We start from the raw sequence: 26,021 nt of genomic DNA on the forward strand, positions 1-26,021 counted from the left end.
TAATAATAATAATAACAATAATAACCCCCAGTGAGGCACTACCTTGACGTGGTTGTGGGGCTTGTGTACTCTGAGGAAGATGAGAGCTATGCTAGAGGTTCAACCATACTGGACAGGTCTCATCAGAGGAGTCAGACAAAGAGTGTCTCTCCCATAAAAAATATGGTGAGACGTAAATTTCAGAATGCCATACCGGCTCGGACGTCGCCCGGGTTAACAAGGTCCGCACTAGATATTGGAGTTCCTGGATATCTGGTGAAAAATGGGTTACAGGACTCAGGACTGTTGGCTGAGCAACCAGGGCCAGCAGCTGCAGAACTACTGGAAGAAAAGGTGTTTACCCGTCGCAGATACACAGTGATGGAAAACAAAGAAATAATGATCTGTTACTACAGATCAAGTCCAACAAGAAGAGGATATCTAAAACGAATGCACCAGTTCTGGAAAGAACAACATCCAGAATCAGAAATAACAGAACAGAGACTAGCAGATCAACGCCGATTTATAACACGAAATAAAGTATTCACAGAAACAGAATTGGACGAACTGCAAAGGTTTACCCAGGGCAAAGAAATCAAAGCCTTACCAGAAGTAATTCAGAATGTAGAGGCAAACCAGGGGGAGTTGGCAGTGAAGGAATCCAGCAGAGATATACAACTGTTCTCATTTGGAAACCAGGCACCTCTTCCTCAGGAAGAACAAAACCCTCTAACTAAAGAAATAAAAGAATTGAAACAAAGAATAACTGAGCATCTAGAACAGCACAAAAACAACAGAATAAGGCTACCTGCATTGAAGCTTGTTCCAAAGAAACAGCTAGCACAAGCATTAAAAGATGCAAATATTGCAATATCAAGTATAAGCACCAATTCACTGCAAGAAACAAACCAACTAATGTACAGCACAGCTGCAGTTATAACAGAATACCTGGGATGCAAAATCAACAAAGAAGAAAAACAAACAAACAGTGCACCAGAAAAATGGAAGGTTAGACTAGAAAATAAGATCAGCAAGTTAAGATCACATGCAAGCAAGCTAGAACAGATGAAAGAAAAGAAGCTGAAGAACAAGAAGACCAAAGAATACCTAATCAAGAAATACCACTTAGAAACAAGGAAGATCAAGGAAGCACTGGAAATAATAAAGCAACAAATAACAGCTATAGCCAGGAAAATCAGTAGATATGAAGCTCGAATTGCAAACTATAGGCAGAACCTCCAATTTCAATCCAATCAGAAACGTTTCTACCAATCCATCAATGGAGAAACTGCAAGGAATCAGTCAGTACCTGACAAGGAAGAAACAGTGCAGTTCTGGAAGCAGATATGGGATAACCCAAAGAAATACAACAAGGATGCGGCTTGGTTAAAAGAGGTGGATGCAAATAAAACAGAAGTTGAAATGAAAGAACTAGTAATAACAACAAAAATGGTAGAAAAAAGAGCAAAGAAAATCAAAAATTGGTCAGCACCAGGTGAAGATGAACTGCATGGGTTTTGGTTGAAACATCTAACTGTTATACACCCACTCATTGCCAAACAGTTCAACAATATACTACAAGGAGGAGAAATTGAAAAGTGGCTAACAACTGGGAAAACCTACCTAATAATGAAAAATCCAGCAAAAGGGGCAACACCAGGTAACTACAGGCCAATTACCTGCTTACCAACAACTTTCAAATTACTAACTGGTGTAGTAGCTGATGCAGTGCAACAGCATCTAGTTGAAAACAATCTCTTTCCACCTGAGCAGAAAGGAAACCGCCCCAACAGCAGAGGAACAAAAGATCAACTCCTCATAGACAAAATGATCTTGGAAAACTGCAAGAGAAGGAAGACCAACCTGAATGTGGCATGGATTGACTACAAAAAGGCATTTGACTCTCTGCCACATGATTGGATAATAAAGTGCCTAGAAATAACAGGAGTCAGTAGAAACATCAGAAAATTTGTGCAAAGATCGATGGCACAATGGAAGACACAGTTGCAGATCAATGGTGAGAGGCTGGGAGAGGTTAATATCAAGAGAGGAATATTTCAAGGAGATTCATTATCACCATTACTATTTGTTATTGCACTGTTTCCTCTGTCAACAATACTGAATAACTCAGGACATGGCTATCAAACATCAAAAACATCTGCCAGACTATCCCACCTCCTTTACATGGATGATCTGAAGCTGTATGGAAAAACATCATCTGAAATAGAATCGCTGCTCAACACTGTCCGTATATATAGCCAAGATATTGTAATGGAGTTTGGCTTGGACAAATGTGCCACACTTACTATCAAACAAGGAAAAATAGTGAAAACTGAAGGAATCAAGATGCCCCACGAAAATAACATTAAGAGTCTGGATGAGGAAGAGTACTACAAATACTTGGGTATCCTTCAAGCTGACAACATCAAGCACACTGAAGTCAAGAAAAAGATTAGAGGTGAATACATCAAGAGAGTGAAGAAGATCTTAAAATCCAAACTCAATGGAGGAAATACCATAAAGGCAATCAACACCTGGGCAATCCCAGTCATTAGGTACACAGCTGGAATAGTGGACTGGACTCAAGCAGAACTAAAAGCAATGGATAGGCAGACCAGAAAAATAATGACAATGAATCATGCCCTTCATCCACGCAGTGACATTGATAGACTTTATCTACCAAGGCAAATAGGTGGGCGTGGAATGCTACAAGTACATCAGATGGTTGAAGAAGAAAAAATGGCTTTGGAAGAATATCTGAAGAACAATGATGAAGATGCACTGAAATTAGTATATCAGGAAGGCTTACTAACTACTGGAGAGACCAAACTGGCCTACAAGAAAGACCAAATGAAGAACAGAATAGAGGCATGGGAAGACAAAGCACTACATGGCCAATACATGAAAAAAATAGCTGGGAAAGCAGATAACAATAAAACCTGGCAATGGCTAAGAGCAGGAAAATTGAAGAAAGAGACCGAGGGACTAATTCTGGCTGCACAAGACCAAGCCTTAAGGACAAATGCATACAAAGTCAAAATTGAGAAGACAGCAACAGACAGTAAGTGCCGCCTATGCAAAGAAGCTGAAGAAACAGTGGACCACTTGGTAAGCTGTTGCAAGAAGATTGCACAGACTGATTACAAGCAGCGGCATGACAAAGTAGCAACAATGGTGCATTGGAAGATCTGCAAAAAATATCATTTGCCTGTAAGCAAAAACTGGTGGGATCATAAAATAGAGAAAGTCATAGAAAATGATAAAATTAAACTGCTCTGGGACTTCAGAATTCAAACAGACAAGCACCTGCAACATAACACCCCAGACTTAACAATTGTCGATAAGAAAGACAAAAAAGTCTGGATAGTGGACGTGGCAGTGCCTGGAGATAGCAGAATAGAAGAGAAAGAACTGGAGAAGATAACAAAATACAAAGACCTACAAATAGAAATAGAAAGACTGTGGCAAAAGCAAGCAAGGGTAGTACCAATAGTCATAGGCTCCTTGGGTGCAATCCCAAAACAACTGGAGCACCACTTGAACACCATTGGCATTGACAAATTCGCTATTAGTCAATTGCAAAAGGCGGCCTTATTAGGAACTGCTTCCATCCTGCGACGATATCTGTAATACCATCAAACATCCACATCTGCCTATCCCAGGTCCTGGGTAAGGACTCGATAGGTAGACAAAATGCCAAATCCAGTCTGAACATCTGGCTGACTGTGCGATGATCGACAATAATAACAACAACAACAACAATAACTTTATTGTCACTTTGAAAGTACACCAATCAGCATACATCAAAATGAAATTTTGTTGCATACAGCTCTCAAAGGGTCACCACCTCCGATATACACTCCTTGTTCGTGGCCAGCTCAAGTTACAGATCTTCCATTTTAGTCTCTAGGGAGAGAACAATGGCAAACAGGACAGATGGAAATGGAACTCCATGTAGATTATCCCTCAAATTAGTTTGTATTCCTGCATGACAACCTTGCCTCCTTTTCTTTTTCTGATCTTGTCTCTTCCACCTTTTCCTTAAAGAGGCCTCACTCCTTTTCACCCCTGGAGAATGCTGCCACCGCCACCAACTCCTCCAAAAGCCTCTCTCCCATCCTCTGGGCCTGCCGACAGCCTCCTCCAGTTCCTTCGCTCCATAAGCCCCAGGATCTCTCCTCCTCTGCCTCCTTTGGAAACAGCCCTTATTTGCAATAGAATCCGTCTCTGGGCCAGCAGTCAGATCTTGCTGCCGGCAGAACAATTTCAAACAGCACCAACGACTTTTAATGGTCTCACCAACAGTTCCAAAACAGCTAGAAACTCGCCATGCCAGCAAAGATTGTCAGTTGTATGCAGTTCCACCACATTGCTCAAACACATTAAATCCTTCCTGATCATGTGGCCTATATCCCTTAATAGCCCTCCCATAACTCTTCACCTTTGAGAGCCAATGCAGCCGCAGCCGATCCAGGCGCCGCCATCTTAGAATTCAATTAGCTTATCATTATGGCATTTCCTGGTAGGCTCCCTTCCAAAGGCCAAGAAGGCCTGGTCCCACACAGACCTGTCCATTCAGGTATTGCTATTCACTGAATTCACTCAGGATACCTAATAGTTACAAAATCTTTATTCTTGTACAAAGGAGTACCATGTTTGTCTTATTCAACCCGTCTGTCTATGATCCAGTTTTTAAAAATAAACAGTGGTCTCTATGAAGTTATAGAAGCTCTACAGGGCAGCACATATATAGCAGAAGCTGGTGGGAAACATAAGTGGAAGATTTTCACGCCTACGAACAATTTGTTTCTAAACAGAGGTTGGAGTTATTGTTTCAATGAAAGCAAATGTTAACATATGGCACTGACTGCCTTCGAAACGAAACTCTTCTCAAAGAGCTGCACCAATTGGCATTTTTCATCAGGCAGTTTGGCTTTAAGTCCTGCATACATCATACTTACTAACTAATATGTGATATTTACAGTTACCCAACTGGCCCAGGATTTCATAGACCTATGAATAGATCAGGCTCACATGCTGCAATAATTTATACTTCACAGGCTCATTCAGATGGCTTCTATTTTAGTAAAGCCCAAAATTAAATTAGCCATGCCGAGCTGCATAGTCCATAATTAAAAAGTATTCCAACTTGTCTGAATATCTTGCAGGTAAAAGGGCCAGCATAAATTATATTTTCAACACTTCTAACTTGCCATAGGTATAAGCATGGCTTTCAGAGTAGTTACTGCAGTTTAAAATTCATGCTGCACAGCAAACACCTGTAATCAACATCTAGTCTTATAGTACAATTTCTACAATATGCCACAATATCTTTCTTTTTTAAAAAATAAATCGCACCTGTTCTCTGTCCAGCAGTTCCTTCTGGTTTCTGCTCTTTTCTCCACATCATATGTGGAGATCAGAAATTCCCAAATGTCTACTATATAAAACCAATGTGGGCACCAGGTTTTAGAGAAACAATGCTTGTTCCAGTCACAAGTGAAATTCCTTCATTGGTATATTTGGAGAGTAGGCAGCTGATGTGGGCACAAGAAGCATCTAGAGCATAAATGTTCTCTTTGTCCAACTTTCCTATTGCTATAATGTGCCATTGTTAAAGCATTGGGGCTGCTTTCTCCAGTCAAGACATGTTAGAGGATGTTGCTCATTAAACCAGTATACTATTACATCATAGGTCATCTTAATATAAAATATATTGCATTTGAGAACAACGAATATACTTACTCCTGGAAAAAGTTTTCTTATGGGTTGGTGAATACTATGCCAAAAAGTCCAAATGAAAATGACTAAGCCTTGCCCATAAAAAAAGGAAACAAACATCTTCCCAACCTTGATGATTATTCCTATTGACAACAAAGGACTCAATAACATGCATAAGATTCTATAAGTATTTCTCTGATGTGCGGCCATTACCTCTTATGGTTGATGGTAGGAGTAATTTGAAGATTCTACATCAGAGGTCCCCAATCTTTTGGGCACCAGGGATCAGTTCTGTGGAGAGAGGTTTTTCCGTGGACCAGAGGGTGTGTAGTTTTGTGTGCTGCCTGCATCATGCAGATGGGGCTTTGCTTGTTTGTGTGGATCGGTTGCTGGCATGCCATGGCCTGGTACTAGTCCATGGACCGGGGGTTGGGGACCCTTGTTCTACATAAACATGTATGTGTGTTATGTATATATACATTAATACACCACTAGCTAAAAGACAGCCTTTAGTAGTTCCATCAGAAGCTTCCCACACTGCACGCCTTCCAGAGGAGATGGACCAATACTCATTATTCACAGGAATTCCATTCCAGCCAAACCAGCACTGATCATGAGACCATGGATAATAAGAGCCACGTAATCTTACCAGCTAGCAAATTCAATATATCTGGAAGATACAGACTGGAGAAGATTGCTATTAAAACAAATTCTTTTTACATACAGAAGAAAGTGCTAGAAGATGGAGAACATATTATGTTATGAGGTAGTGGCAGTTTGGGAAGAGAAATTCTGTGCTGGGTATCACATGCCCCATCACACAACAGCCTTTATTCAATGCTGGAATATACAAATTGAAAAATTAAATGTACATTTCCTGGTGGACCCCTGGTAATAATAAATCTAACTCTGATTAACTTTTTCCAGATCAGCCAAGGTCAGGTAGGTGCTCACCAATGCTGTGCTCATCCCATAAAGTTAACTTTCACGAGATACATTACTGCAGGATCCGATGCATTATCCTGGGACATATGTCTTCGCCTTCATTCGTGTAATGCATTACTGACAACAACTATAAAATGTAAGCAGCTAAAAATGTGCCACAACAAGTAAAAGAAGTCCTTCATTTGTTTTGAAAGGTAAATCTAATTTGAGATTCCTGTTGCTGAAAAGGGAGTGAAAAATGGTAACATAAATAAATAATTTCTTGTTCTCTTAAGTTATATATCACCGATTGCCTCCCCTCTTTCCTAACTAGACATCTTACAATTTACAGATTCATCCAGCTTATCTTTTAAGTGCTTTTCTAGCACTTTAAAAAGAGAAGTGGCGGAGAGCATGTTGGTGACAATGAATGAATAAACGTAAGAATCCGGTCAAGGCTTCAGGTGAGTTTTGTGGATGCTGAATAAATCTGTATAGCTGCTTTCCAAGTGGAATGAATAGGTAATTCTTTAACAACTCAGCTCTTTTTGTTCTTCAAAGGAGTTAAAGAAAGCAGTAAAATTGATATTAAAGTATTCAGCAATGCGCAAAACTCACCAAAAATCTCAGCTGGATTGTTATGTGAATTCATTCATTGATCTAGACTTGTTTGAATGAGCAAATGTTTTAGAGCAGTGGTTCTCAACCTTTTTAATGCCACGACCCCCCAACCGGTCGTAAGTCGAGGACTACTCAACCGGTCGTAAGTCGAGGACTACTCAACTGGTGCAGCACCGTTTGCAGAATGGGACTTTTGGCAGGCTCAGCAGGGCAGAGACAGCCTGGACAATTCCTACTGGCTCTTGAAAGCCAGTAGAATTAGACTCTATTCAAGAGAGTCTATTCTATTGGCTTTCAAAAGCCAATAGAATAAAAGGGAGTAGCACAGCTAAGGAAAAGGGGAAAAAAACGGCGGACTGCGTTGTTTGGTGACCCCCGTGAAATGGTCGTTCAACCCCAAATGGGGTCCCAACCCACAGGTTGAGAACCACTGTTTTAGAGGATGAGAGAATTAGAGGGCAGGAATCACCACCCTACATGGAATTAGTTCGATGAGAGGTTTCTACTGTGTTGAATGTCTCTCTTCAAGCAATCACCTTGCTCGAAAGGAACTTCTTTAGACCCATTTTAAGCATTTTAAGTATCCAAGTGGAAGTAGAAGATTTCTTAGCCTCTCAAACATGCAGTGCAGTTGTGTACTGGGGCTAGACAGAAGTAGTTGCTACACAGCTTCTTGAAATGAAAGAGGACTGTTATCTGGAATCCATTTGCAAGCTCTGGGATATCAATCAAGTGGAGTGGAGAAGAACAGATAGGTTGCATTCACCACTTTCAGAGGCAAACAATCTGCCTTGGAAACTGTTTTATCATTTCCAATTATTTAATCAAGCTGGTGACTCACTGTTGAATTATCACTGACAAAAGATCAAAATAGTAAGTCCCATTAGATGATAGATGAAGACATAATTGAAAACAGTGTCAGCAGGAAAGCAAAAGGACTGTCATAAAAATGTTATATTTCTGTCTTGATGTGTATGCCAGAGCCGAGGATGTATTAGGAAAAGCAATAATTTAAAGAACCATAATGGACAAGTGGGCAGGTTAGAAATTATATCAAAGTAATTTAAGCAGAAGTATTACTCAAAACCTCTTGCACAGTGGTTCTTAACCTTTTTAATGCCGCAACCCCCAACTGGTCGTAAGTCGAGGACTACCCAACTGGTCGTAAGTTGAGGGCTACCCAACCGGTCGTAAATCGAGGACTTTCCCTGCCCAGGAGCGCCACGCATGTGTGGTGCCACCCCCTGCCCTGGCTGAGACGTAGCTGGCAAGGGGCAGCGATGGCACAGGGCGACCACCAGCTGGGCCACCAGCTGGCCCAGCCCAAGGGAGGTAAGGCACCCTCCGGGCCCCACACACACCAGCAACCCTCCCTGCACCCACCGGCCTGCCACTTCCCACCCCTGGCCCTCTTTTACTTACATTTTTAGTAGTTGCTCAGCAGGGAGGAGTGGAAGCTTCCAGACAGCTCGCCTTTGCTGCAGACAACTTGCAGCACCGTTTGCAGAATGGGACTTTTGGCGGGCTCAGCAGGGCAGAGACAGCCTGGACAATTCCTATTGGCTTTTGAAAGCCAATAGAATTAGACTCTATTCAAGAGAGTCTATTCTACTGGCTTTCAAAAGCCAATAGAATAAAAGGGAGTAGCACAGCTAAGGAAAAGGGGAAAAAAATGGCGGACTGCGTTGTTTGGTGACCCCCATGAAATAGTCGTTCGACCCCAAATGGGGTCCCAACCCACAGGTTGAGAACCTCTGCTCTAGCATTTTAACAACTGTAATTTGCTATATTAATTATTAGAATGGGCCGTCTTGTCCTTTGTCATTTAGCAACCCTTTCAGCATACCTTTACCCAAAGATTTGTTTAATATCTCCTGAGCTCAGACAACAAGTCCAGACCCAACTGAAGAGGCATCCAGTTCCCACATGCACAGACTTGAAACAGACAGGAAAGAAGGGAAGACTGTGGCTAGTGCCTTAAATTCCCAGAAGAGAAGTAAGATATGCATCTAAGAAAGGAGTAAAAAATAAATGGGGCTGGAAATTGTGGACAACCCAGAGGGTCATCAGGCTAGTGGAAAGCAAATCTCTGCAATGAAATAATGACTTCACTTTTTTAAGTACATTCTGTTGATTCACTAAAGTGTAGTATGACATTGCACTGTGCAATGATGAAAAGGAAAAAAATAATTTCCAACTCTATGGTTTGAGTCTCCTGAGAGCCCCATATGGGAATGAGATTCTGCTTCTCCTGAAGAAGTCATGTTTCCAGTGGTCTTCTGAAATGATGAGGACAGACAAGAAGAGTTTTGCTTTTTTTAAAATAATGTTTTGTTTGGAAACTTCTAGTGATGGAAAGAGTACAGAGGTAATATCACAATATAGAATGTATGAGAATATGCCAATCTTGCCTATGGAATCAATTGGAAAGAGCAGCAGATTTGACAGGACCAATAATATCATACAGACAGAGAAGTATTATTTTCCATCATTATCCTTCTCATTCAAATATAACAGTAATAATACCAGTCCTGCCCAAGAAACCGCTGATATAGTTCTACAAAGGAATTATTGAGTGTGTCATTTGCACCTGTATAACTGTCTGGTTTGGCACTGCAACCAAACAAGACAGACACAGACTTCAACTGATAGTTAGGACTGCAGAAAAAACAATTGCAATCAGCCTGCCTTCCACTGAGGACCTGTATACTGCATGAGCCAGAAAGAGGGCTGTAAAAATATCTACAAACCCGTCACATCCTGGACATAAATTATTTCAACTTCTTCCCTCAAGACAATGCTATAGGGCAGTGATGGCGAACCTTTTAGAGACCAAGTGCCTCAAAACTGGCCTCACCTGCCCCCGTTCCACTCCCACTCTGCCCCATCCCACCCTCCCTGCTCTGCTCCACCCCCCAGCCCAGCCCAGCCCACTCGCAGGGTCACCCACTGCCTCCATGGGCTGCTGCAGATTGCCCAGGTGGCCCAGCAGCACCATTGCAGCCGTGCCCTCTGCCCGCGCCCTGCAGCATCATCTGCGCACGACGGGGCACAAGGGCAGAGTCTTGTCCTTGCTGCCAAGCTGCCATGTCCTTAGCTGTGCTGCTCCACACCGGCTGTGCTCAGGGGCGAATCTCCTCTGGAGGGGGACTACTGGTGAGGAGGAGGCCACGGGAGGAGGTAGGGCTGGGGCGACTGCGTGAGTGCTCACAGAGAGGACTCTGAGTGCCACCTCTGGCACTCATGTCATAGGTTCGCCACCACTGCTATAGGGCATTCGATGCCAAAACAACCAGAAACAAAGACAGTTTCCCCCCCATACTATCACTCTGCTAAATAACTTCCCACAACACTGTCTGTACCGTGGGATGTCAAAGCACCTAATAGGGCTGTATTACTTATTATGCTTTTCATCTGTCCTATTACCTATTTCCTTAGCTTCTTGTGACTATTATTTTGTTGTTTGTATCTCATGGTTTATGTTTATTGCTTTTATTTAGTTTATATGTATTGCTTTCATTTAATTTTCTATTATGATTTACAGTATGTTGATTGCTTATTTAGCATCCTAAGACTATCACTGGGTTGTATGTTATGATTTTTTTTATTGAAAAGTTTTACAAAAATTGCAAAATATACCCCAAACCCCCTCTATCACATGTCTGGGAATCCCCCAAATTGGAATTTTATAATTTAACCTATAATAATACTCCCTCCAGACACGTAATAAAACATTTCTTAAAATGTGAGATTTAAAAGCCTGATCTAGTTTTTTATTATAAATTAGATATGCGTACCATCCATATAATAAATCTCATCCTTCAAGAGAAAGAATATTTTTGTTTGTTAAGTTGAGCCAATCACTAATCAATGTTAAAGCCGCCGCATCATAATACAATTTTAGATTAAGTGCCTTGATTCCTCCTCTTTCCTGTACATCTTGTATAACCTTAAACTTAACTCTTAGTTTTTACCTGCGTATCTTATGATTTTTGATGGTTGTATTTTATGATTGTGATACTGATTTACCACTTGTTGCTTGTATGTACACTGAGTGCTTATGCACCAGAGACAAATTCCTTGTGTGTGTCCAATCACACTTTGCCAATAAAAAATTCTAATCTGCATTGACAAATTACCACCAGTCAATTGCAAAAGGCAACTTAATTCAAAACAGCTTACCTCATGCAACAAAATCTGTAACACTATCAAATATCCATATCTACCTATCCCAGGTTTACAAATAAATATATTAGTAAATTAATATAAATATAATAAATATATTAGTAAACTAATATAATATGAAAACTGTTGGTCTGTCTAGGCCAGTATCAGCAGTTGCTGGCAGCAACTGCATAGTTGGAATTCCCAAGACTGTAAAAAGAGGGATATAAGCAAAGGGAGAGAAAAAGACATGCAAAAATATAAAAGAGTAAAATGCAAATAAGTAAACAAGGGATCTAGAATGTCCTGGAGATTCAAGTTTTCTAATATATCATTAAGTATTTATGAATTATAAAACATATCCCTTTTATAAAAATAAGAATCATTACTCAGCTTTAAGCTGTGAATATGTATTAAGATCTAAGATTTAATACTGTAGAAGTCACTGGGTGGTATTATAAGCTACAATAAATTGGGTCAGTATTGAGAATTTTCCCAAACTGGGATATCCCATGAAGTTAAAATATAGATTCTACCCTTGGAAAATCCAAATTTTGGATGAGGCACAAATCCATGTATGTATTCAGTTACAGTATACTCCAAGGATGGTTTCCAGTGAGAATTGAATTCTACATCAGATTTACTTGTAAGGTAGAAAATTATTCTGTACATCAAAACAAACTTCCCCAGCTTGCTTAACCATTTTTCCAAGGTGGAAATCAAATATTCTTTCCAATAGGAATATATAATATCTTTGCATCAAAAACTGACATTATATTGATTTGCAAGGTGTATGATGGGCCTGACATTAACGTAACATTTCCAGTGTCCAGACAAGAAGCAGAACAAGAAATGTTAGTTTTACCTATGTTAGAGGTTACATTAACAGAATTATGCAAGCCTGAAACTATCCGTCCCATCCCTCACTTTTATCCTCTCAAAAACTAGGGAGAGAAAAATAGCAAATACAAATATAAAAGACTATAATAATAGATATCCTAAAAAAAGTAGAAATCCCATAGTTAAAGGAAATGTAAGGCCCAAGATCAGGAATGGCACAGCAAAATCCAGTTGAGTTCAATCCTTTATTTGCTTAAACCTAATCAACAGAATCTTGCCAAATTCAAGCGATAACCTTCTAACTTACTAGATATATTCTGAAAGAATCTTGTGTGAATCAAGCTATACTGAATGCACCTAAGAGCTGGACAAGAAGCAATACGTGGAAGCTCTTTAAAGTGAGATCCTATTGCAATATAATAATAATAATAATAATAATAATAATAATAATAATAATAATAATAATAATAATAAAGTTGAGCACATAAATCTCTCCAGTTCTGCTCATTCACCAATGCAGCCCTTTTTCACTCTCAAGGTTTGTTGCTTAACAATAGTTAACAGTGGTCAGTGAGGGTCTTCATGCTATTTTTAAAAAATATGGATACAATCTGGCAAATTTTGTAGGCTATGGAAATCTGCGTCTCTCACACCAACTTCAACAACACAGACACACACCTGAGTAAACAAACAAATGAATGAATAAAATCCCAAGCAAATTCAGTTTCAGCTGAATGAAGAAGGATTAAAAGTTGGGGAAGTGTAAGTTGGAAAAGGATTAAGGACAGTTTTCTGGGTATTGTAGTTCTTTCTTTAATAGCGCTTTGACCCATACTTCAAGAATGAGCTTAATTCGCCCCTTTATCTTCTTTTTGCAGTTCTGTCTCCAGAGATATAAGAAATATCAGAGACAAGGCTGAGTAAGCAGCCATATTGTTTGTGTGGGTACCTGTAGCAGGAGCGAGGATGGGAGGGCAATCCTTCCTCTGCACCCCAGAGGGGGGGGGTGAACTTTCCTTCAGAACTGCTGTCTCTGGGAGAGACTCTGAACTCCCTTTAACGGGAAACAGATGCGAAGAGATTTGTTTCCCTGCACTACTGACCAATCTTAAATGGCTGTGTCATTGGTGGCTTAACAGGTAATGTCTTTCATGAGTATTGTGTAATAGCACAAATGTTATTCCATAAAATTACAGAACAAGAGGAGACCAAAGAGCTGAGAGCAAAACACCAGGAAAAGATGACTGAGAGAACTGCCACAGTAAGAGATGGAAGTAATTCACTTCCCTTACAATCCTGTTTTAAGCTTTTTTTTTTTGTCTGCTTATTTGTATTCTATGATTGATGAATGTTTCTTGTAATTTCTGCATCTTAGCTCGAGGAGGAAAACAAATTATTGTCAAGCGAAGTTGCCAGGCTTGCCAAAAAAAAAAAAAAAACAAACCTACCTGAAGGAGAAACTCCTTCAAAGTGAAGGAAGTGAGTATAATTTTAATTTACCAACACTTATTTTAATTATTGTCATTTTAAAAACAAAAATGATTTATTTCTTCTTAAGTTTAGCTTTACAGGTATTATTTATTTTGTTATTTTTTTCCAGGGCCTGCCCAAGAGGAAGAATGCATCCCAATGAGAAACAGCTGGCTGGGGAAAAAACCCAAGGAAAACACAGGACATGTAATTACATTATTAACTTAACTAGTGGAGCAAATTAGCAGATCAAGGAAATGCTGTGGATGTAGCATATGCAGAATTCAGTAAGGCATTTGACAAAGTTGATCACAGCCTACGTCTTGATAAGATAGAACAATGTGGGATAGACAGAATCACCACCAGATGGATTCACGCTTGGCTGACCAACCACACTCAGTGTGTAGCCCTCAATGAAACCACATCTACCTGGAGGGAAGCCTGCAGTGGGATACTTCAAGGTTCTGTCTTGGCCTCCTTAATATCTTCATCAATGAGCTAGATGAGGGCATAGAAGGGGACCTGGTCAAATTTGCAGGAAGAAAACAAATGCACAGAATAGGCTGTACCTGGCTCAATAGTACCTTGGTTGTTTTCTTGCAGACATAAGGAAAGGCTGCTGGAATTGGGTATGTTAGTTTAACGAAGAGAAGGATGAGGGGGGACATGAAAGCAGTGTTCCAGTATCTCAAGGGCTGCCACAAAGAAGAGGGAGTCAAGCTATTCTCCAAATCAGCTGAAGGCAGGACAAGAAGCAACAGATGGAAACTAATGAAGGAGAGAAGCAACCTGGAACTAAGGAGAAACTTCCTGACAGTTAGAACAATTAGCCAGTGGAACATTCTGCCTCCAGAAGTGGTGAATGCTCCACTGGACATGTTTGCAATTATTATCTTTTAGAGAAGATATTTTGTTTAATTTAATGTATTTAGATTTGTTTAGGATTTATATGTGTTTTAAGTTTTTTTTATTTTCTTTATTTTCTTTGAAAAATTTTAATTAAGCCTGTACTCAGCTCTGGGAAGGTTGAGGGAGGGTATGGGAGGTTTGGGGAGATGGGGGAAGGTATGGGAGGGTGGGGGGTTTGGGGAAGGGATTTGCTTTGTAAAATTCAAAAACTTTCAATAAAAAAAAAAAGAGACTGGACAGCAATTTGTCTGAAATGGTATAGGGTTTCCTGCCTAAGCAGGGGATTGGACTAGATGACCTCCAAGGTCCCTTCCAACTTATTATTATTATTATTATTATTATTATTAATAATAATAATCTGCAGTGCACCTTTACAGCCACTTATTCTTCTCTTACACTCCCTTCCCCCAGGCTGCTAATGAACAATTCAGTAAATAATGTTATAGCCAAGAAGAACAGCAGATACAAAGCTCAAATTGCAAATTATAGCCCAAGCCTCCAATTTCAATTCAATCATAAATGTTCTACCAATTCATCTATGGAGAGGCTGCAATGAATCAATCAGTACCTGAGCAGGAAGAAACAGTGCAGTTCTGGGTGTAGATACGGGATAATGCAAAGAAGTACAACAAGGATGTAGCTTGGTTAAAGGAGGTGAATAAAATGTTTTTTAAAAAGCTGAAATGAAAGAACTTGTAGTAAGAGAAGAAATGGCAGTGAAAAGAGCAAGGGAGATCAAGAATTGGTCAGCACCAATGACCAATGATGAGCTACATGGTTTTTGGTTGAAACATCTGACTGGTCTACACCCACTCATTGCCAAGCAGTTTAACAATGTACTGCAAAGAGGTGAAATTGAAGAATGGCTAACATCTGGCAAAAACCTACCTGATAATGAAAGAGCCAGAAAAAAGGGCAACCCCTGACAATTACAAGCCAATTACCTGCTTACCAACAACTTTCATATTATTAACTGGTATGGTAGCTGATGAACCCCAACAGAATCCAGTAGAAAATAAGTTCTTTGCAGCTGAAAAGAAAGAGAACTGTTCAAACAGCAGAGGAACAAAAGATCAGCAAGATGATTCTAGAAAACTGCAAGAGAAGGAAGACCAAGTTGAATGTGGTATGGATTGATTGCAGGAAGGCATTCAACTCCTTGCCACTTAACTGGATAATCAAGTTCCTAAAAATAACAGGAGTCAATAGAAACATCAGAAGCTTTGTGCAAAGATTGATGGCATATTGGAGGACATGGTTGCTGGTGATATAATGAGAGAGGTTGACATTAAAAGAGGAATCTCCCAAGGAGACTCACAATCACAAGTACTGTTTGTCATTGCACTGATTCCTTTGTCAACAATACTGAAAAACTCAGGCCATGGCTATCAAACATCAAAAACATCTGCCAGGTTACCCCAGCTGTTTTATATGGACAATTGGAAGCTATATGGAAAAGCACCATCTGAAACAGCATCTCTGTTCAACACTGTCCATATATACAACCAAAATATTGCAATGGAGTTTGGACTGGACAAATATGCCAGACTTACATGAAACAGGGAAAAATAATGAAAACTGATGGAATCAAGATGACCTATGAAATCATATGAAAAGTCTGGATGAAAACGATCCCTATAAGTACCTGGGCAACCTTCAAGCTGACAACATTGAGCACAATAAAGTAAAAAAAAAAAGTTTAGAAATAAATACATCAAGAACATGAAGAAAATCTTAAAATCCAAAATCAGTGGAGGAAATATCATCAAGCCAATCAACACCTGGGCAATTCCTATCATTAGATACCCTGCTGGAATAGATGACTGGACTCAAGCAGAACCAAAGGCCCTGGATAGGAAGACCAGAAAAATAATGACAATGAATCATGCCCTTCATCCATGCAGTGAAGTGGACAGACTCTACCTACCAAGGAAAATGGGTAGGCATGGAATGTGCAAGTAGATCAGATGGTTGAAAGGGAAAAAAGGGATATTGGAAGAATTTCTGAAAGATAAGGAAGATGCACTGAAGGCATACTGAGTACTGGAGAAACCAAACTGGTCTACAGGAAAGATCAAAGGAGGAAGAGAAAGGAGGCATGAGAAGAAAAGGTATTATATGGCCAATATGTTTAAAAAAGAAAATAGGCAAAGCAGACAATAATAGGCCCTGACAATGGCTAAGAGGAGAAAAGTTGAAGAAAGAGAGAGAGGGACTAATTCTGGCTGCACAAGAGCCAGCCTTAATAAGAAATGGATACAAAACCAGAATTGAGAAAACATCAAAAGACAGCAAATGCCGCCTATGCAAAGAAACTGAAGAAACAGTGGATCACCTGTTTAGCTGCTGCAAGAAGATTGAACGGACTAAGTACAACAATGGTGTGATAGAGTAGCAACAATGCTGCATAGGAAGATCTGCAAGAAATATCATTTGCCTACAAGCAAGAACTGGTGAGATCACAAAATAGAGAAAATAATAGAAAATGAAGAAGGTAAATTGTTCTGGGACTTTAGAAATCAAACAAATAGGCACCTACTACATAACTACCCCAGGCTTAACAATTGTCAATAAGAAAGACAAAAAAGTCAGGATAATGGAAGCAGTAAAGATAGTGGAAATAGAAACAGTGCAGTTCTGGGAGCAGATATGGGATGACCCAACAAAATACAACAAGGATGCAGCTTGGTTAAAAAGGTGCATAAGAATAAAAAAAAAAAGTTGAAATGAAAGAACTAGCAATAACCACAGAAATGGTAGACAAGAAAAGCAAGGAAGATTGGTCAATACCAGGTGAAGATGATCTGCATGGTTTTTGGTTAAAATATCTAACTATTCTATACCCACTGGTTGCCAAGCAGTGTAGCAACATACTACAAGGAGGTGAAATTGAAGAGTGGCTAACATCTGGCAAAACCTATAGGTCAATTACCTGCTTACCAACAACATTCAAATTGTTAACTGGTGTGGTAGCTGATGCACTCCAGGAGAAAGATATCAAGTGTGCGTTGGCCAACAGAATTGTCAAGCAAGTTAATATATTCCTTCTGGCCAAATGGAAACCACTGCTGGCAAATTTGCTTAGTCAGCTAGTTAGCAAAAGCTTAGGAATCCCAAAGATGCTTTTCCAACTGGACTTTCTTGTTTTTCTTTGAAGACGTTTCGCTTCTCATCCAAGAAGCTTCTTCAGCTCTGACTGGATGGAAAGTTTTATACTCCTGAGGTGTATAGATACAGTTACAACAGCACAGAATTTTCATATGGATGTTTAAAGATTGATGACAAAAATATTTGAATGGAAAGCATGCTTGCAAAGTAGTCTGGACTAAAAAAAAAAACAGATGGATCTGTTCATCCTAGTTTTGGTATCAAATACCTTCTGAGGTTGGTTGAGATTGCACAATGACAATATTGTTGATCTGAAACCTATGTAAGATTGACAGTGAAAGTACTGGGTTTGGATGTTCCCAAAAAAAAGAATGGAGGATCCTTTCTTCCAATAAGGAAGTGAGAACTATGAATTCCATGTGCATTTCTTCTTTTTGCTTGTTATAGGATATATGACTCTGGCCCTCAAAAGATGCTCCATAAATTGATTTGCAACATCTGCTACTTCATCCATATCAGCTTAGCTGTAACAACTAATAAAAGAAGAATTGATTTAAAGAAGACGAGACTGTATGGGGCATCTTTGTCAGAAGGACTCTGCACCAAGGTTGGGTTAATAAGTTCTCACATTGTGCATTCATAAGAAATTAAAGCCCAGAGCTTCTCAAGGACCATTTCTGCCATAGTGATTTTTCATTAAAAATGACATTTAGTAGCTTGCTCTCAAAGTGTACACATACATAACATTTAAACATACTATATACAACATATGTATAGACTTACAGCCTTATATATAAGTAACATATAAATATTAATCACTGTCCATCTTGAATACATAATGGAAGGAGGAAGCTTTAGAGTTCACAAGGTTAATACTGTATGCAACAAAGCTGTGACTGAATCTGGATGTTCTGCTACGGATACCACGAAGCCTCCTCCCAGAAGGTAACAAAGAAAACAGGTCATGAGAGGATGTGAAGTGTCCCAGACAATCTTGCAGACCCTGCTCAAGCAACGCTTCTGTGCTATGTCCTGGATGGAAGGGAGGGAACTGCCAATAATCTTTTCAGCCATCCTCACCGCTCTCTGCTCCGCCTTCCTGTCTGAAGTAGTGATGCTTCCAAACCAGACTGTGAGGCTGTATGACAGGATGCGCTTGATCGTCCCTCTGTAGAAAGTGGTAAGGACAGGGGAAGGAAGATGTGCTTTTCTCATGTGACACAGAAAATGCGGCGCTGCTGTTATGGCAGTTTATGGCAATTATGATTCCATTGAAAATCAGAGGCTGGATTCATGTTAAACTGCAATGTGGTTGGATTTGGGTGAGCCAATTGTGATTTATCCAACACACAGAGCTAAAGCACGATCCCTGAGAGAGCCAAAGTAAACTTGTTGGACTTTGTTTGGAACAAATCATAATTCAGAACAAAACCCATGGGCTTAACAGAACTAAGCAAGCGCAATCAAGTATGTGGGAAAAGACATCCCATTTTCACCAGTTGCTCACTGACGTCATCTACCTATGAAAGAATACATTGCAAGTTTCTAGATTTGAACTGCATCAAGCATTGACCCTGAATTGCAATTATTAATGTAGGGAGAAATGGATATTTAAAAAATATGCAGAAAGGAAGAATATTAGTAGTAATAGTAGTAGTAAAGTTGGAAGGGACCTTGGAGGTCATCTAGTCCAACCCCCTGCTCGGGCAGGAAACCCTACACCATTTCGGACAAATGGCTGTCCAGTCTCTTCTTAAAAACTTCCAGTGTTTGAGCATTTACTGCTTCTGGAGGCAAGCTGTTCCACTGATTAATTGTTCTCACTGTCAGGAAGTTTCTCCTTATTTCTAGGTTGCTTCTCTCCTTGATGAGTTTCCACCCGTTGCTTCTTGTCCTGCCTTCAGGTGCTTTGGAAAATAGCTTAATTCCCTCTTCTTTATGGCAGCCCCTGAGATATTGGAATACTGCTATCAGGTCCCCCCTTGTCCTTCTCTTCGTTAAACTAGACATACCCAATTCTAGCAACCGTTCCTTATATGTTTTAGCCTCCAGTCCCCTAATCATCTTTGTTGCTCTTCTCTGTACTCTTTCTAGAGTCTCAACATCTTTTTTTACATCGTGGTGACCAAAACTGGATGCAGTATTCCAAGTGTGGCCTTACCAAGGCATTGAAGAGTGGTATTAATACTTCGCGTGATCTTGATTCTATCCCTCTGTTAATGCAGCCTAGTACTGTGTTGGCCTTTTTGGCAGCTGCCGCACACTGCTGGCTCATATTTAACTGATTGTCTACTATGACTCCGAGGTCCCTCTCACAGTTACTACTATTGAGCATGGTGCCACCTATGCTGTACTTGTGCATTTTGTTTTTCTTGCCTAAATGTAGAACCTTGCTTTTTTCACCATTGAATTTCATTTTGTTAGTTAGTGCCCAGTGTTCAAGTCTGTCCAGATCCTTCTGTATCTGAAGCCTGTCTTCTGGAGTGTTGGCTATTCCTGCCAGCTTGGTGTCATCTGCAAATTTGATGAGTTCCCAATCTATCCCTTCATCCAAATCGTTGATGAAGATGTTGAAGAGTACTGGGCCCAGAACAGACCCCTGGGGCACCCCACTACACACTTCCCTCCATATAGATGCAGTTCCATTGAGGACCACTCGCTGAGTACGGCCGGTCAGCCAGCTACAGATCCATCTGGTGGTGGGTCTGTCTACCCCACATTTTTCTATCTTGTCAAGTAGTAGGTTGTGATCTACTTTATCAAATGCCTTACTGAAGTCCAAGTAAATTATGTCCACAGCATTCCTCTGATCCACTAATTTTGTCACTTGGTCAAAGAATGCAATAAGATGTGTCTGGCATGATCTATTTTTGACAAACCCAGGTTGGCTTTTAGTAATGACTTTGTTTGCCTCTAGGTGTTCGTTGATTCGTTGTTTGATTATCTTTTCCAGGATCTTCCCAAGTATTGAGGTCAGGCTGATAGGTCTGTAATTTCCTGGATCCATTTTTTTTCCTTTTTTGAGGATGGGAACTACATCAGCTCTTTTAACTTGAATTAAAGTGAATCCGTTAAATTAACATTTCATTTTTGCCCTGGTGTCACCCAATTTTTGTTTTGTACCTTTCCTGCTTTGGGAGAGTAGCTTCAAACATCAAAGGCAGATTAGTCCCTTCATCCAAATCAGAAAGAAATAGTGGTTCTCCTGCTGCTGATTTACAGCAAACATAGTAGCAGGCTGCCCAGTAGCTACACATTTAGGCAAATAATGCTGACCATACATTTTGAGTAACTTGGATGGATTTATTGGCGTCCTTGATATTCTGCACCTTTTGGTCCGAATCCAGAGATTTGTTCCATCAAGAAATGTGTGCTTTGAACAAGAGGCATGTATCGGCTTGCCCAGCAGCTCAACATTACAAACACCTTACTACTCCCTTTTTGTGGTGGTGCCCAACCGCCATGTTTTCTTGAATGTTTAGGATGGATGTGCCAGACAGTAACTTTATCTCCTGCTTCAGTTCCTCCCTCAGTCATACTAGGGAGCCCAACCCAGTTAGTTAGCTATGTGAAAATGCAGTGCAAAGAAAAGATGGGAAATAGTTTCACTGTAGTATTGCAGAGTATTCAGACCTGGGAATTATTGATCAGCAATTGCAACCATGACCCAAAGTTTGTTTAGAATCAAGGGGGAGATTTGAATAGGAAGCATTCATTTGGCACCAGATGTACAAGTAGTCCTCGACTTACAACCGTTCATTTAGTGGCCATTTGAAGTTACAACGGCACTGGAAAAGGTGATTTATGACCTTTTTCACATTTACGACCGGTGTAACATCCCCACGGTCACATGATCAAAATTTGGACCCCTTGGCAACTGACTCATATTTATGACACTTACAATGTCCTGGGCTCAGGTGATCCCCTTTTGTGACCTTCTGACAAAGTCAATGGGGAGGCCAGATTCACTTAACAACCACATTACTAACAACTGCAATGATTTGCTGTGGCAAGAAAGGTCATAAAATAGGGCAAAACGCACTTGACAACCGTATCACTTAGCAACAGACATTTGGGGCTCAGTTGTGGTAGCAAGTTGATGAATACCTGTATAAGAAGCCATCAGCTTCTGGCTGAAAGTCTGGGTGCGCGCTTTCTCCCCTGACCTCTGTTGAGCAGAGAGACCTGCACGGATGGAGCTTAAATGTCAAGCGAAGAAACGAGGATAAAATCATAGCATTTTGTACTGGAGAAAACCCAAATGGAGGATGGTGGTTACTGTCTCTCAAGGCAATTCACACCATCAGCCATTAGGGAGTTATGACAGCTGAAGCTCCTCACCACTGATGAGTTCCTAATTATCCAAAAGAGATTAAAATATCACAATTAATTTCCCTGGAGGGTGAGAGGCATCAGAACTGGCAAAGAGAATCAGTTGTTAGACAAGACAAAGGAGGCTTTGAATTAATATTCAGATTGAGCCTTCACAGCGCACAACTCTGCCTGTTTGTCCAAAAATGTCAACCCCTCTCATGTTTGAAATGCTAATTTCTGGAAATTGTCCTGAATCCCGATTTAGCATAGGAAGGTAAGACATACATTGTAATTTGCACTCCACCTTCCACTCCACCCCTGCAAAAAGGATAACTTGATAAATTGGGTATCAAGAGTTCCTAAATAATTAGTAAAATAACAGTTTCCAAAGGCTGTTGAGAATACAAATGTCAAAAGATGTCGTGTTTTGTAGTCTTTGGGATTTAGTATCTATAAGGAACTTGTCCAATATCTTGGGGGAAAAAACTGAACCAATAGTTTTATGTTCAAGAAAGGCTATGTATGCATAGTGTATGTGTGAAAAAGCCACATTTCATGAAAGGATTGCAACTTCTCTTCGCAGAGACAGGAGATTATTAAAGTATCACAAATGATCATCCACGAGAGAAGCAGCACTTTGATAGTCCAAATATTAAGACTCCTGATTTCCAAGAATGCTGCAGTTTCTCCACATTTTTATAGTATTAAATGGGGTAAGAAATGCAGTGTTAACCCTCAATCTGCAGCCAAGGACACAGATGCTCTGGTTTGAAGGACAATTGAGGATTCAGTCTCTCAGTTCAGGCAGAGTTGCTGATGTTGTCCTAAGACAGGGATCTTCAAACTTGGCTTGACTTGTGGACTTCAATTCCCAGAATTCCTCAGCCAGGAGTTGAAATCCACAAGTCATAAAGGGGCCAAGTTTGAAGACCCCTGTCCTAAGACCTAAGGCAGGGGTAGGCAACCTTGGCTCTTTTATGACTTGTGGACCAGGAATTCTGGGAGCTGAAGTCCACAAATCATAAAAGAGCCAAGGTTGCCTACCCCTGACCTAAGGCATACCAGGATAGCAATTTCAGGCAATCAAGATCAATCCTATATCCTGTAAGGCCGGGGTCCTCAACCTTGGCAACTTTAAGACTTGTGGACTTCAACTCCCAGAATTCCTCAGCCAGCAAAGCTAGCTGAGGAATTCTGGAAGTTGAAGTCTAAAGTCTTAAAGTTGCCAAAGTTGAGGACCCCTGCTGTAAGGTAGAGTTCACTTATAAGTGATAATTATCAGGTGTCCTTAAGGACACTGTCCTACTGCTGAAATAGAAAGAAAGGTTCAACTGCCAGTGAGATTGCTTTCTATTTGTGGAACTGGGGGCAGGGGATGGGTGGTGGGAATGCCTTCTCGATTGGTCAAGAGAGCAACATGTTTATCTGCTATCCTTGGCAGAACTTTGAAAGGGACCAAGTCTGTACCCAATGCCCAATTATCACTAGTATGCTCAGTAATCTTAGTCCAGCATCATGTGAGCATTATTGTTTCTTTAAATGATCTCTGGGCCTACATGATCACATATACTAAGCTGGGCAGAATCAGGATTCAGATGCTTATAATGCTAGGAATCTATTTGCCTCATTTCGAATAGAAGCTGAAATTTCTGATGCGTGAAAAGAACCAGGGACTGCTACAGACAATGTTGCAGACAGCTGCAAGGGAAGCTCTTAAGGGCTGGTTCACAGGTGCTTTTCCCTTCTTTTCACTGCAGTGCATTAAAGGCCAGCCCTACCATTAGGTAAAATAATATTGCCATTCTTAGATGGTTTACTTCAGGTATCCTCAAGGAGCAATAACTTCTTGGATGTTTGATTGATTATAATTATTGCAATGTTTACCCTTAATAATGTGAAGGGAATTTAGGAAATGTTCTGTCTGGGATACAAAAATGTCCAAAGTGGCCTTGAAAATTAGGAGCCATGCAAGAACTTTATAGCACTATTAGATTTTTAAATGGTGGAATGTAATCTGCGACGTTTATATATAGATAATCCACCCACACATGTCTTCCAATGTCATTAATAATCCAGTGGCCAGTCCTGTGCCCTGCCTTTGGTTAGTTTAAGGATCTGTTTAAACAGTACTTGTTGTTACTTTATCCACACATATACAGGTAGTCCTCGACTTAACAATACTTCAAAGTTACAGCAGCACCCAAAAAAGTGACTTATCACCATTTCTCACCCTTACAACCATTGTGGCATCCCCATGGCCATGTCATCAAAATTCAGACGCTTGGCAACTGACTCATATTTATGATGATTACAGTGTCCGGGGATCATGTGACCTTCTAACAAGCAAAGTCAATGCGGGAAGCCAGATTCACTTACTAACCACGTTACTAAATAACTGCAGTGATTCACTTCACAACTGTGGCAAGAAAGCTTCTAAAATGGGGGAGAACTCACATAACAAATGGCTCACTTAGCAACATAAATTTTGGGCTCAGCTGTAATCATAAGTTAGGACTAACTGTATTGCTTAAAACTATTTCTCTGGAAAACGTTTTTGACAGTGTCTGGTCTGATCTGAATCATCTCCTCCTCCTCCTCCTCCTCCTCCTCCTCCTCCTCTCCTTCTCCTCCCCCTCCTCTTCCTCCTCCTCCTCTTCTTCCTCCCTCCTCCCCTTCCTCCTCCTCTAACCAGTCCAGGCAACATTTAACAGTTGAGGAGAAACCTTTCAATAAATGAGGAACAGGTGTAAAATAGTGGAGTGGCCCACTTCAGTTTTTATATTTTCTCCAATATTTAAATTGTTAGAGTCTATTAAAAGGATTGAAATAGGACTAACAGTTTTGCTAACATATAAATTCGGAAAGAAGCAGTCCAAGATTACCATATCAGGAATGCAAAAACCCAAGCAACCAGTAGGTAGCAGTAGAGTTTTTAAGAGTTGTTTATCTGACATCTGCTACCATCTAGCCTTGTCTGGAGTTTTGTAGCCCAGACATAGATGCAGACAGTTCTGTTTATAACAGAAAACCGATAACTCTAGTGTTCTTAATGTTATGACATTCTTATTTAAGAATGTGATACTATTTCTAATTTGTCATTCAATATGAGTGACTGCAAGGGTTTTTCCCTTCTTCTTCTTTTCCTCCCTCCCTCCCCCCCCTCTCTCTCATAATTTCCAGTGTCAGGAATAACATGGCACCTCGTTGCCTCTGGGAATAACAACTATTGGCACAAGCAAATTCTATTTTTCTCACTGAAGTTGTAATCAGGAAGTAGCGTAAACAAAATGAAACAGAACATTTTGTCAGCTGCTTCTTCCAAGATTCTCTTTCTCATACCCAGTCATATAATACCCAGCATACTGTAAGATTTAGCAAATTATAGAATTGTTTTATTTTGGGACAACACTACACACTGAGCATTTGCAGATTCAGGATTTACCATCTGAAAAATTCATAGCCAGGGAAATATCGATTAAGAAGTTCCATAATCCCTGCTGAAAGATTATAGCACAATTAATTTCAACACCCCATGGCTGAACCAGTTAATCATTAAGGTCACTGGAGGAAGTATAAAAATAGTAACTACTTTTCTTCTCGGCCTCTAGTATCTTAATATTGCATAATAACACCAAGGAAAATTGCATCCTACCTTCAGCTTCTCTTGGGATAACTTGTCTTTTGCTGAAGAGAGTCTTTTACATTTTTCTATCTCCATTTCCCAGCAAGAGAAAGATTTAAATCCCAAAAAGAAGGAGCTTAACTGGCTAGGTGTTGGAAACCATGACTGCCCACACTCTAGTGGTGAGACTGGACTGGATCGGAATGCCTGGGTGATAATTTCTTCCTAGCTAGAGTTTCCATTTATAGCTTTAGAAAACTCACAAACAGGAGTGCTCTGGCAGGAAGACGAGACCCGGGCTTCAGATAACATTAAATGCCCTTTGGGCACTGAACCCATTAAAACCCAG

General features: G+C 40.2%; 1 protein-coding gene and 1 long non-coding RNA gene across 5 annotated transcripts in view; one reads left to right on the forward strand and one right to left on the reverse strand.

The window, feature by feature from the left end:
* Window positions 1-26,021, reverse strand: part of LOC120297563 (muscular LMNA interacting protein) — a 73,386-nt gene extending 47,365 nt beyond the window's left edge. Inside the window, exon 1 of one of the 4 annotated variants that reach the window (XM_039320336.1) lies at window positions 25,703-26,021. In XM_039320336.1, the coding sequence (XP_039176270.1) occupies window positions 25,703-25,768 (66 nt within the window). In that variant the 5' untranslated portion in view covers window positions 25,769-26,021. The remainder of the gene's footprint in view (window positions 1-25,702) is intronic. The other 3 variants (XM_039320335.1, XM_039320333.1, XM_039320334.1) reach the window with 3 other exon arrangements.
* On the forward strand, window positions 12,729-14,241 carry LOC120297565. The gene is made up of 3 exons (XR_005553839.1): window positions 12,729-13,510; window positions 13,625-13,728; window positions 13,850-14,241. It is a non-coding gene; the product is annotated as an uncharacterized LOC120297565 (long non-coding RNA).

Source organism: Crotalus tigris, unplaced genomic scaffold, assembly GCF_016545835.1.
Source record: "Crotalus tigris isolate CLP2741 ecotype Arizona unplaced genomic scaffold, ASM1654583v1 scf7180000023636.1099087, whole genome shotgun sequence".
NCBI lineage: Eukaryota > Metazoa > Chordata > Lepidosauria > Squamata > Viperidae > Crotalus > Crotalus tigris.